General features: G+C 44.3%; 1 protein-coding gene across 2 annotated transcripts in view; it reads right to left on the bottom strand.

Moving 5' to 3' along the window:
* Positions 1–9856: 9856 nt before the first annotated feature.
* Positions 9857–14176, bottom strand: part of LOC107383247 (retinoic acid receptor beta) — a 289762-nt gene continuing 285442 nt past the window's right edge. For both annotated transcript variants that reach the window (XM_054745637.2, XM_054745639.2), the window contains one exon: positions 9857–13664. In XM_054745637.2, the coding sequence (XP_054601612.1) occupies positions 13435–13664 (230 nt within the window). In that variant the 3' untranslated portion in view covers positions 9857–13434. The remainder of the gene's footprint in view (positions 13665–14176) is intronic.

Here is a 14176-nt window from a genome sequence, read left to right on the forward strand (position 1 = left end):
GGCAGACTTTAGTGTGACGGTGACTCGCTGGAGAGAAAAAAACATCAGTCTGAAACCACAACAGTGATGGAGTCTGGATATCAGTAGATTCACTGACTTGTTTAGCTTTATGACCCTCATAATAAAAGCCTGAGGTGGGTGTGACTGTACGTTCAAAACAAACATGGTTAATAAGGTAAAGACTGATCAACCGTCATGTTTTGGTTATATTTAGCAGTTAAGGTTTAATTATACAAATGGAAATCATTTCTCTGATTTCAGTAGACCTCTGACCCCGTCTTCACCTGGTGGTTCATGACCCACCGTGAGGTCCCAACCAGAAATCTGGACCACTAGAAAACCATCTCAGGATGGCTCTCAGGGCCCGATGACATGAAAGTGCCCAATGCTAGAGTGTGTGGGGCAGTGGATGTAAGAAAGAAAGCGATCTTATAGCGCCTCAAGATAAAAATCACACGGCGCTTCACAGAAACAAAAGATTTAAAATATGTTAAAAATAAGAAAAAATAAAATTGTGATTAAAAGTAAGGAAAAGAAGATAAATTATTGAAAAGAGGGAAATCAGTGATCCAGAAAAGGTGGAATAAGGGCTGAAAAAGGAGAGGGTGTTGAAGAAGGTCACACCAAAGCCAGTCTGAACAGGTGAGTTTTCAGCTGCTTTTTGAAGGAGACCACTGAGTCCACTGATCTCAGGCTCAGGGGGAGAGAGTTCCAGAGTCTGGGGGCCACAGCAGCAAATGATCTGTCACCTTTGGTCTTTAGCCTGGTGCTGCACAACCAGTAGGCTTTGATCACTGGACCTCAGGAACCTGCCGGGGGTGTAGGGACTAAGAAGATCACCAATGTAAGATGGAGCTTGTCCATGTAAGGCCCTATAGACCAGAACCAGGATCTTGAAATGAACCCTGAAGTTGACTGGCAGCCAGTGAAGCTGGAGGAGAAGCGGGGTGATGTGGGTGTGTTTGGAGGACTTGGTCAGAAGCCGAGCACAGGCGTTCTGAACCACCTGTAGACGGTTCAGGGAGGTTCTGCTCAGACACGTGAAAAGAGAGTTACAGTAGTCTAAGCGTGAGGAGATGAAGGTGTGGATAACTGTCTCAAGTTCAGAGTGGGACAGAATGGGACTCAGCTTAGCAACGTTCCTGAGATGGAAGAAGGAAGAGCGAACAAGAGAACTGACATGAGAATCAGGGTGAGGGCTGGGTCAAAGGTCACACCAGGACAGAAGGTTTGGTGTGAGAAGCAAGCTGACCAAGAGAGTAATAGAGTAATCACCCATTACCATTACGCCCAACTAGCCAGGGCACATGATCAATCAGGTCGCAGTGACAGGACACTCACACCGTCTCACAAAGAAGAGCTGTTTCAGTAGAATGAGCTCTACAAAAACCTGACTGGAAGCTATCATAGATGTTATGTTCATCAAGAGCAGCTGTGAGTTGTTTAGCCACAACCTTTTCCAAGATCTTGGAGATGAACAGGTTAGAGATGGGTCTGAAGCTGCTATGGAGAGAGGCGTCAAGACTCGGTTTTTTAAGAAGCGGGTGGATTACAGCTTTGTTAAAGTAAGCAAGGACCTGACCAGAAACCAGAGAAGCATTAATTATAGAGAGCACGCTGGGACCGATGGACTGAAAAGCACTTTTAAACAAAGATGAGGATAAGATGTCGAGGGGCATGCAGAGGTCTTCATAGAGTTTGCTAGTTTGGTTAACTCAGGCAAAGAAACAGGAGCAAAGCTATCTGGAGTCGGGAGAGGTGGCGATAAGGCTGAAGGAGAGATGCTAGCTCTAACCTGATTGACTTTGTCCACAAAGAAAGACAGAAAGTTTTCAACAGAGTGGATGGAGGCTGTAGGAGAGGCAGGAGAGACAATACTGCTGATGGTGTTAAACAGCACCTTGGGGTTCCCTTTGCTCTGGGACACCAGGATGGAGAAATAGACAACCCTTGCGTCTCTGACTGCAGAGTTAAAGGATGTCAGAAGGTCCTATAGATGTGTGTGGATTTATTGGGGTGGCTCCAAGTCTATTTTGCCTTGGCCCCCAAGTGCCCTGAAATGGCCCTGGATGTGAGAGTTGAAGGTGATCTAAATGGTAAATTACATACTTTTAAATTATTGCTTCATACTGCAGGCTGACATACTGACTTCACAATTGTCCAAAAGGCGATTCATTAGGGCAAGACAGAAAAAGTAATTGCTACAGAGGTTGGCTGTTCACAGAGCTCAGTGTCCAAGCACATTAATAGAGAGGTGAAGGGAAGGACAAGATGTGGTAGAAAAAAGTGTACAGCAGTAGGGATAACTGCACCCTGGAGAGGATTGTGAAACAAAACCCATTCAACAATGTGGGGGAGATTCACAGAGCGTGGACTGCAGCTAGAGTCAGTGCTTCAAGAACCACCACGCAAAGATGTATGCAAGACAGGTTTCAGCTGTCGCATTCTTTGTGTCAAGCCATGCTTGAACAAGAGACCTAGGCTAAAGACAAAAAGGACTGGACTGCAGCTGAGTGGTCTAAAGTTATGTTGAATGTCATGAAAGTAAATTTTGCATTTCCCTTGGAGATCAAGGTCCCAGAGTCTGGAGGAAGAGAGGAAAGGCACAGAATCCATGAGATTTAGTGTAAAGTTTCTACAATCAGTAGCTACGTTTACATGGGCACAAGTAATCGAATTAAGGCCCAATCAGATCAAAAATTCTTCATGTAAACATGTCAGTCAGAATATTCTGATTTTTTGATATGGCCCAATTGGAATGAAATTCCATTACGATTGTGAGCGGTGGTTTTGTCTGATCATCATTCCTATTGACATCCATGTACACGCTAATTCGAATTATTGGGGTAAAATAATGCCCACTGCACATGTGTGCAACTTTGGCATAATGTCTTTCTGCCTTTGTAGACACTCAGGACAAGTCAAAACCCAGTGGGAGGAAAACAGAAGTTATACTGCTCTCCTTTCCTGTGGCGGAGGAGCATAGCATTACATACCGCTGGGCCTGTAGCTTAGTTAAAACGATCAGTAAAACAAAAGCATAAGGTCAAAATGCGAAGGTCAATAATGGAGGAAAAAACGCAATGCTAGAAAATAAGAAAATAAAATGCGAGGGTAAAGACATGCAGACAAATAGTGTTTGTTTAAAATTTTTTTCTGGGAAAGACAACTCTGCGCATTCTCAACCTATATAATCTGACTGAATTCTTGGTGCACGTATAATCACAGCAAGATCGGACCATTTCATTTAGTGTGCATGTGAACAGGGATTTGGGATTTCAGATCAACCAAGATTTGAATCGGATAGGGGGAATTTGGCACATGTAAACATACTTATTGATGGTTTGGAGTGCCATGTCTGCTGGTGCTGGTCAATTGTGTTTTCTGAGGTCAAAGGTCAACGCAGCCCTCTACCAGGAAGTTTTAGAGCACTTCACGCTTCCTGCTGCTGACCAACTTTATGGAGATGCAGATTTCGTTTTCCAACAGGGATTAGCTCCTGCACACAGTGCCAAAGCTACCGGTACCTGGTTTAAGAACCATGGTATCCATGTTCTACGATGGACTGGCAATTTGTCCAGGGTGTACCCTATCTGTTTGCCTGGAGACTGCTGGAGATAGGCACCAGCCTCCCGCGAACCTGGTATCTTTGTTCTTGATTGGCCAGCCTGACCTGAACCACATGAAAATCTACGGGGTATTGTCAAGAGGAAGGTGCAACACGCCAGACCGAACAAAATCAGAAATGCTGAAGGCCACTATCACAGCAACATGGGCTCTCATAACACCTGAGGAGTGCCACAAATGGACTCCATGCCACGCCGCATTGCTGCAGAAATCCAGGCCAAAGGAGCCCAAACTAAATATTGAGTGCTGTACATGTTCATACTTTTCATGTTCATACTTTTCAGTTGGCCGTTTCCAAAATTCCTTCTTTTGCATTGGTCTTAATTGATATTCTAATAATATGAGATATTTGGGATTTTCATTAGTTGCCAGTTATAATCCTTAAAATTAAAGAAATAAACATTTGAATGATATCAGTCCTTGTGCAATGAATGAATCTAATACAAGTTTCACTTTTTGAATAGAATTACTAAAATAAATCAACTTTGTCACTTCTATTTTAATGACCAGCACCTGTATGTGATTGTATAGTCTGACCACAACCCATAGACAGTAGATCTATTGGTGTCTTTCAAACTGTCTCCGCATGGTATTGGACAACAAACAACGTGACGTACTTACCGCTACGGATGTCAATGGGGCAGTCCACCACACTTTGTTGGACGCAAATGCGTCCTTTTCCTAAATAAAGGACTTTAGTACCTCTATCTGCTCTAGACGTCTAATAGTCCAAAGTGAATGCCAAATCTGTTTCAAGCCAGCCACCGCCATCTTAGATTCACTTACTTACAAACAGGTGGAGCACCGTGATTGGACCGACACCAGACTGTACGGAGGTGTGAGGTTCTCTCAGGTTCTGAAATGCAAAGCAAGATCATTTTTGCTTCAGCAACAAATGTTCTAGATTTCTTGGCTGATGTCAGCACTTGTCATGACTTGTGGAAGGCGTCTACCCCAAGACATGCAGAATCAACACGGGAGTCAGGTGGTAAGAAATTAAAGTCTTTTATTAGCAAAAACGGGAACCAAAGGAGCACTGGAAATCCAGTGAATGATGCCGTGGGCGATAGTTCAGAGTCCTAGCTCAGTGAGCTGCGGGGCAAGTGGGGTGCGGAGGTGGACGAGTGTGGAGACCCAGCCGGGCGGGAGGTGAGGAAGCAGAGAGGGGAGATGCAAGAGCCGTGGAGGAGGATGGGACGTGGTATGAAGATCCGTGGTTCTTAGCAGAGTAGGTGAAGGTAGTGGTGATAATCCTAGAAGGGACAAACAGACAGGGCTTCAGGAGCAAGTTCAAAGTCGGAATCCAGAAACAGTCCAAGGTCAAAATCCAATGATCCAAAACACGCGAAGGCAAACTACTAGGAGTCAAACAAGTATGAGTGGCAGGCGTTACCAAAACTGGAGTAATCATCCGGCTTAGAGTGGTGTCTCCATCCTCCCTTTAAACCCGAGCTCCTAATGATTAATTCGGCACAGCTGGTACCCCTCCGCTCCTCACCCGTGGAACACAGAACCTCAAAGGTGGTTAATTGAGGAGGAGCACTCACCTCGTCACGAGAATCATGACAGCACTATGTCACTGTGTTGGTCTGCTGATGCCTGCTTGATCTTAAAAATCATTACAGGCAACCAAATAGCGAGACATGACATGCTGATAGCCAGGCTAGCCATATATGGTTATGCAGAAAAACATAATTTTTCTTCGGCTATTGCCTGTCTAGATTTCTAGGCTAATATGCTGATTCAGTGAACTATTAAATACAATAAAATTATATATATTGTTGTTGTTAGCCTCAAGGGCAACATGCCGATTATCACTTGTAAGTCCCTTTGGACAAAAGTGTCTGCTAAATACATAAACATAAACATAAAATTATTTAAGGAGCTTAATTCTCCATCCATCCATTTTCAGCCGCCTTACTGGGGTCGGGTCGTGGGGCAAGCAGCCCAAGCAGAGATGCCCAGGTTTCCCTCTCCCCAGCCAGTTGGGCCAGCTCCTCTGGAGAAATCCCAAGGTGTTCCCTGGGCAGCCGAGAAACATAGGCTGTGTCTCAATTCAGGGTCTGCATCCTTCGTCGGCCGGTTACGTCACAGCGCCGCGACTAGGCCTGTCCCAATTCGAAGACTCCTTCAAATGCGGTCGACGAATTCGGCCTTCTTTTCGCCTGAATGAAGGATGGGTCCGGTGTATCCTTCAATGGTTGACATTTCCCAAGATGCCTTGCGGGCCGGATGGTAGAACGTTTAAAAACAATGTCGGACAGTGAAGCGGGAGCTGTCGGAGAGGATTGCGCATATAAATGTCAGTATAAACTTGAAAACTGTTAGGTTAAGGGCTTTTTGTGATACATGAACGTTATTTTAGTTAGAAATGTTACAGTAAAAGTGCTTGTATTGCGGTCTCGGCTCGTATGTTCGGCCGCTCGGTGTCGTACTTCTCCCGCTACGTTTTCCCCTGATTTTAATAGAAGTTTGTATTTTAGGGACAAAAGAGAAAACCAGGGAATTTATTAAGCTTAGGGCGGAGATGGACCACATGATCACCGGAGCAAAGTATTCGGCGGCTGTGGCATGGAGGTACAATAACATCTCTTATTTTAAAAACTCGTTTGAGTTTATTTTTTTCTGCGAAAACATGAAAGGAATAACCCGTTGTCCTCTTTTCTCTTCCTGTTTCTTTTCTTACATGTTTGTTAAGACTATTCTGGAGAAAATGGGCATCCAGGGGAAGGTGACAGCGATGACCAGCTTCTGGAGCTGATCAGGGAGGACATGAGGCTGCAGAGGGAGGCAGAGCAGCAGAGGGCACAGGAGAGAAGGGAGAACTTTGACAGCTTTTTACTTTGCTAGAAAAAAAATGGTTAATAAAGATTAAACATGTACATATAAAATAAATATCTAAATAAAATCAGTTCTGCATTAAACTCTTGAATTTTATTTTGTTTACAAATGAGAATGGTTTACTAGAGGGTATCCGCTGGGTCTTGAAAGGTGATAAATCGGTTTTGGTCAAATTAAGACCCTTAGAAAGTATTAAAAACTATGATCACATCTTTGCTCAGGCTCAGCTTGTCGAAAGTATTTTCTCTGAATTAGCTCTCCAACAGTCAAGGAAATGATTAAAAAGCTAAATAAAACTTCGAGCTCCATCGTTTAAAGTTCCTTCTCCCTTCTGCTCAGCGGTTCCACGGTTGCTAGGCGACGGAACGTTCGCCGAGGGAGTGGCGGGAATTCATGAAGGCTAGGCCTGTCCAAATTCACAGCCGTTAATATCCGGTCTACTCGGCCGACGGAGGACCCAGCCCACGTCGGCCGAGTAGGCTGGGTCCTTCGAAGGATGCAGATCCTGAATTGAGACACAGCCATAGTCTCTCCAGCGTGTCCTGGGTCTTCCTTTAGGTCTCCTCTTGGTTGGACGTGCCTGTAAAACCTCACCAGGGAGGCATCCAGGAGGCATCCTAACCAGATGCTCGAGCCACCTCAACTGGTTCCTCTCAATGTGGAGAAGCAGCAGATTTACTCTGAGCCCCTCCCGGATGACTGAGCTTCTCACCCTATCTCTATGGGAGAGCCCAGTCACCCTGCGGAGAAAACTTGATTTAGCTGCCTACTAGAGACCACTGCAGATGTGCTGAAAAAAACAAGTGAACTTGGTCTTTAAGGTTTTTCTTTGTTAAAAAAAAAGCACAGGAGTTTTAAAATAAATATATTTTATTCTTTTGCCAGGACAGTTCATGATAAAGGTAAACAGTGTACGAACATGGGCAGCATATGTTACTATGCAAGGACAACTTGTCAGATGGAGGGCAGAACATGTAGAAGCTCGTGCCTTGGTTGTGTTCATCCTTTAGGGCGGAGCAGGGGTCGATAGGAGACATCAGCAGCCTTTATAACACTGTACATGTGAGGTTCTGGTTCTGATGGGAAAGGCGACACTTTGTGATGGTACTAACATCTTCAGGAATACAACAAAAAGATGCCGGTAAAGACTCACAGTCAGGATTGCTGGCCACTGGTTCAAGTGGTTTGTGCTGGACTGAACCCAAAGGGTGGAGACGGTCTGGGTTCCTTTACCACCATAGGTCTGTATGTTTAGTGCTACTGCTTTATCAGTACACTCTTCATGTCAGCATCATGGAAGCTGCATGGCGTTAGCACGATGCTCTTCTAACCCTTAACCAGAAGCTTTTAAATAACACGACTTTAAACACTAAAGCCGGTATCTCTCTGGTCTCGAGATGAATGGAAAGGCAGCTGGAATCACTCTGAACTGGAGTGATGAAAGTCAAAACTCTTGAGTTTTTATTTTTGTGTGAAAATGATTCCTTTTCTCAAACAGAGTGAGGCCCTGCAACTCATCAGGAAATGTAAAAATCTTGCTAATGTTTTCAGACATTTTGTAAACTTCTTTTTAAATGTAATTCATAGCTGGACACCAAAAGTCAACAGTTTCTCGGTTAATTTATCGGTTACAACCACAGGTTACAACACTAACGGAAAGATTTTTGTTTTTCAGGGTCGAATGAGATTTACGAGGCAAGCGTGAAAAATGTAGACAGTCGTGCAAATATGAATTAAGTGTCTTAATTAAACCTCAATTTATTTTGATTGGTGCCTTATCCCGGTTTCTAGGGTGCCGATACCGATTCCAGTATCGGTATCGGTAAATATTAACCGATACCAATGCAGTTGCTTGAAAATGGCTTCACTGTAACTTGTCATTTCTGTTCACCTAATATTTTAGTTTGGTGATGATTTCTATTCATATATTTTACTTTTTATCCACCTCGCATTCTTCTCCTGTTGAAAGCAAAGATAATAAAATCTGTATTCCAAATCATTGCATTTTTTGTGTGTGGTAGAAGTATCCGTATCGGTAATCTGTATTGGCGAGTACTCAGATCCAAGTATCGGTATCGTATTGGTTTGGAAAAAAGGGTATCGTTGCATCCCTTCTGGTTTCCTTACTTTTTTCTCTCCCAAACGTCTGAAAAGTGTACAAAATCCCAGAGACATGAGTTTGAGGCCCTACAACTGAGAACCCTCGAGAACATGAAGACATTTTAACAACACACTCACTAAAACACTACTCCCTCAGTGGGGTCTCAGGGAGCTGGTGCCTAACTCCAGCAGTCTCCAGCTGACAGCCCTATGGTCTCCAGTGCATTACAGGCAAACTAGAAAGTTGCAGGTTTGAATCCCAGCTGCACTGCCTTTCTACATGGAGTTGGCACACTGTCCCCATGCATGCGTGGAGACACCTCGGCTTTCCATGTTTAAGTGTTGTTTAACATCTGAAGCGTAACATGCAGCAACTGGACGTGCCTGGAAAACCTCACCAGGGAGTCATCCTAACCAGACGCCCGAGCCACCTTAACTGGCTCCTCTCTTGTTTTACCAATAAAGTAAAAATATGTGATTGTGCAAAAACCTAAAAAGAACAGAAAATGAACCAGATTTTTTGCAGCCATACATGCTGCCATTTTTCTCCTGGCTGTTTTTTTCGCGTGCACAGGTGAAATCACGTGTGATCTTGTGACTCTCCAGTGATTTTGGGTTCTCACAGGAGCAGCGTGGATCGATGTTGCTGCCGATTTGCATTTGAAATGTTTGTGGTGAGAAGGGACATGCCCCTAAAATCGGGGGTGAAACGCATCTACCACGTTACACACCCAGTGAAAAGCTCGGGTTAGCATGTTCTCCCCAGCTTCCTGAGACCCGAATGATGATGAAGCAGCACAGATAATGAATGGATTGTTAAACCACCTAATCAGTAAATCATGTCGGGATTTAGCTGAGCTAAACAGTCCGTCACAGTTTGAAGTTTTCCAGGTAAAGTAATGACTCAGTAGAAATAATGAAATATGTTCCTTTAAACGTAAAAAAGGGTTGGGATGCAGGTGCATCGGTTTGGGTTTTTGGGGTTTAGACTGATTCTTGGTTCGTCATATTAGTCCCAGTCCAGCACATCCAGGAACCTTTCACCAATGAGCTGTCAGCTGATTGGGTTTGATTGACGACAGCTCATTGGATTCCTGTTTCAAGATGTTGGCATCAGCTCTGCTACAATAATCAGTGATGTCTTATGTTGAGGTGACTTGGTTGTCCGTTTGTCCCCTTCACCCTTCATCAGGTCCTCTTCATGTTTTACACAAGCTTGGTTCAGCTCTCTGTTACCTTAATGTTCCCAAGGACAAAGAACTGAGCATCGTTTTCACAGAGCTGCCAATTGGAATGCAAAGCACACAGCGTTTATATAACAGCCCCGCAGTGAGCTAGATACCAGAGTTTACAGTTACGTCGGTACAACATTCAACAGAACAGAATACAAGTAGTTCAGCATCATGGAGTCGAGTCCTAAAGGAGCAGCTCCTGCTGCATTCCAGCGCCCGAGGGCTGATGTGATGCTTCAGGGGCGGCTGTGGACATTCGTCAGCTGTGAAGGTTTAAGCTTAAAGGAAACACGTTAGACCAGATAAAAGACAGGAAACCAGCTCTCCATCTCTCACTGAGAGAAGCTTCCTGTCCCAGGAAAATCAACTCACTGCATATCAGTCCGAGAGGCCATATTATTCACATTCAGACAAAACCAAATCAAGAAAACATCCCTTATGATGTGGAGCTCTGACCCCAGATGGAATGTTTATGTGTCTCTGAGACCCAGAACCTGTCCGAACCACCAAAAGTTCTGCTGCTTTACAGAACAGGAACAACTCAGCTCACATTCAAGAAATTTACAGTTTAAAATTATGCCCTCAATATGATAAGTCATGAACTGTAGGTCTTCATTACTCAGTGACTCCCCAAATGGTGTCTGGTTTAGGCCCCGCCCACACCACTTCTGGTAAATCTCTTTCTCAACCTGAGCTGTTGGTTTTAAAGCTAGCTCCCTCTTCATTTGGGCCTTAAAAACAAAATAATGGAAACATTTTTAGTTTTTTTTTTACCCTGGTCCCCTTTCATCCTGATTTTGTCTTTTTTAACATTTCATCATGCATGTCATGAATTGTTCCCTAAAATGTTTTTAGAAAAGTTTGAGGAAAATTTAAAGCTAAGCTAAAAATGTTCTTCCTCTGTGCTTTGATGTGCTGTTAAAAAGGGTGCTCTCGCCACCTAGTGGTGGGAGCAGTCAGACATTTTGCTGTTTTTAACCACACCCAAAGTGGAAGACACGGTCCTACTCTGTCAGCTGTACCTTTAGTTTAGGTTATGTAGAGAACTATGACTTTTACTTTATTCAACATTGGCTTAAATCACAACACTTTAAGCTATTGCTTTAAAAATGGTTTCAGTGGTTCTTGAGCCGGGAACATGAGCAATTTCACCTGGGACAGCAGCCTGTAGCCCTCTGCTGGTCAGAAACTGCAATTAAAAGTTTTATTTTTTGGGTCGGAACACTAGTGGGAGGTCTCTACCTGCTTTATGGCAATAGCTTTTCACTGTGTTGGTATCATTTTGCCAACTATCAATAAAATGCACAAGAAAAAGACATTTTTGTATTTGTTGGCATCGTGGTAAAGCCTGGAGACAAAGCAAAGAGTTAACATCGGCGCAGCCCACACTCGTTTGAGGGAGCTAAAGGAGGCTATGAAGTCAGAGACTGATGGTGACCTGGCTTTGTTGTTAAAGGACATGTAAGTAATTATATTTTTTGTCCAACAATTTGGGTGTTTTAAATTTGTGGCTCATTTAGCATCATTTGGCTTGTGTTAAGTTTAGCTCATAGTTACCACTAGCTATAACACTGTTGCAGGGTTGTTTACAGAAGTTGTAATCCCATATTTCAACCAGTAGGAGGCAGAAGTGGGAAACATAAGTGTGTCTTTAAGCTGACTGCGTCTCATTTATATTTCACTTACAGTATTTCTCATTTTCTTGGTATCCAACTCCACCCAAAGGTTTCTCAGATTCCTCCACTCTCTGACCCAAAGAGAGCAAAATGAGGAGAGAGACCACGCTAAGACTCTTCTGACTAAAAATTTGCTTCTTGAACCTCTTCTAATTTCCAGTGACATAACACACTCCATGTGGGGAAACTGAGAACCCACGAGAACGCTTTACACATTTTGGAAACCCTCGTTTGAATCTCCTTCACAATTAGTCTCCACCAGTTGCATCCCAGTGAGATACTGGGTTTACTGGTCATGTTCAGAACCACTGAGCAGCAGGGTAGAGAAGGATCTGGGTCTGCAAAGAGAACACAACAGTGTGTTTGTGAAGGTTCATGGTCTAATGTGATCTTGGCTGTGGTTGAAGGCCACACTCTGGGGTCCGCTGGGGTCATGTTTGACTTTCAGCAGGTCCACCTCATATCTGTCAGTCAGATCAACTGTCCAAAGGGAATGTTCCCACAGCTGGAAGGGTGAAAGGTCACCTGGAATCTCCTTTAGCATCAGTAGAGCAGAGCGACCGCTGGGGTCTGACCCTGCGGTGTGCTTTCTGTGTTCCTGTACAATCATACCGGTCCTCGTGGTTTTAGGATTGCATTGCCCTCCTATGCCACTGATTCATACAAGACACTTCAGAAGAGAGGAGACTGTGATGTGGAGCTTTGTTCACAACGCCGAAACAGAACACACACTCATCAGACCGGCTTTGGGCTGCTGCGTCACAAGGCAGGTCAGCGGCTGTGGCTCTACTAACAGCTTTCTGACCGTCGATCAGCTCATGTTGCAGTGATGTCACGTCTAAAGTGCAGAGTGGAGATTTATTTAACACTTTAGCTCAGAGACGACACCAACATCTTGGTCCTGGACCAAAGCAGCTGATGACAACCCACAACAGGTTAAAGTGTATTTGTTATGAGAGCACATGGCCTCCATTCTATCTGAAAGTTTTAGTGTTTTCTAACTTCCACTTTTTTGTCTCTAGACAGCTGATTCTGTCCTACTCTCAACTCTGAGGGCATAACTGACTTCACAGTTTCACAAGTGTCCTGTTGTGATGCAGTGTTGGTCCGTTTGTGTGAACAAATTAAATGATTTTCTAAGAAGAGACTGTCTTCTGGAAAATTTTAATAAAGTGCAGCATTTCTGTCAGGGTGAAGTAAAAATGGCTGGTATGTCGTCGTGGTGAGTTAGATCCTAATCATCTCTGGATAATCTTGTGTTTGTCGGGCGTGGGCCGGGGTCGGGGCCGGGGCCGATGCTACCGGTCTGATGAGAGGGTTTCTGCTGTTGGCCTTTGCACCACCGGGACTGCAGAGACAGAGAACAGCTTTGCATTCTGGCCTTTTGGATGCATTCACGTAGTAAAAGACAAAATAACAAACAATTATAAATAAAGAGACAAGTATAAAATACTTGACTTAATGTCTGTGTGCAATAACATTCTAGATCACTTCTGAAGAACTTAGAATTAGTCCTGCTTGCTGTCTCACCTCAGAGAGAATATTTACCACAATAAAATAAAAGCACCAGAACATTCACCATGAGACGGAGTCCTGACCATACCATGGTATGTACAATGCCAACCAAATGAGATGAAACAGAGGAACCACGTATCAAACTCCCGTCATGCAGGTACGAATTTACACAGGAGACCTGAGGAGCATCATCTCTGGGTTCATGAGGGCCACGCCCATCCCTCTAAGTCCTGGTCCCAGAAAAACCCAGCGATAAAATAAGGAGTAAACACAAAGCACTGATCCTCGGAGGGCTCTGTATTTCTTTTCAGGGAAAGGATTTAGAGTAAGTTGGAGGAGGATTTAGAGCTTTTATGATGCCGAGCAGAGGAGCCTGGTTCAGACACTCCAGCTTCGTTTTGTGCAAAGGATTGTCAGAGTCTCAGAGGCCCCTCAGGAACCCCCTAGGGCTCATCGCTGGGCGGCGTGGCCGGGGGCTCCTCGGTATCCAGGGACCCCGGTGACTCCACCGGGTCCGTGTCCTTACTGCTGGGACTCGACCCAGCCTTGGCTGAAGTGCTGCTGTTGCTGCTGCTCTGGCTGTCCTGGCCTTCAGAGTTCTCTAGCATCTCCTGGATGAGTGGTGGCATGGATCCTGGAATCTCCATTTTCAGAGAGATGACTCGCTCCGCTCCTGCAGGACAATGGGGACAAAACGGACAAAGTGTTAATGAAACAGTTAAAGCCAGGATGTGTCTCAGCTGTGGCTGTTGGAGAAAAACTGGAAACTCTAAGTAGGAAGTCTCCAAACATTCATGCTGGTTCTCAGTTCTACGCAGGCTCTGACCACGCTGCCAAAAGCTCTTCAAACTACAGGAGATCCTGAGTTCATTACCTTAAAGTAACACTAAAGGGTTTTTAACACGTTAAGCTGTTGCTCTCAAACTGGTTTCAGTGGTTCTTCAGCCAGAAACTTGGGCAACTTCACATAGAACAGCATTCTGTAGCTGACCAGAAAGTGCTCTTAAAGGTGTGGTTCACTGAAAAATAATGTTAAAATCATTATTTCTAATTATAATCGTCACTCTGAGTTTTTCATGAAGGCTGATCATGAACACGGTCTTTTACACTTGTCTCCTGCATTAGCGTTTGATAGAAAATAGACGGTGAACCTCTAGGATTAGAAAGTCCTCACATACAGTGAGG

The sequence above is a fragment of the Nothobranchius furzeri genome, chromosome 11 (assembly GCF_043380555.1).
Source record: "Nothobranchius furzeri strain GRZ-AD chromosome 11, NfurGRZ-RIMD1, whole genome shotgun sequence".
Lineage (NCBI taxonomy): Eukaryota > Metazoa > Chordata > Actinopteri > Cyprinodontiformes > Nothobranchiidae > Nothobranchius > Nothobranchius furzeri.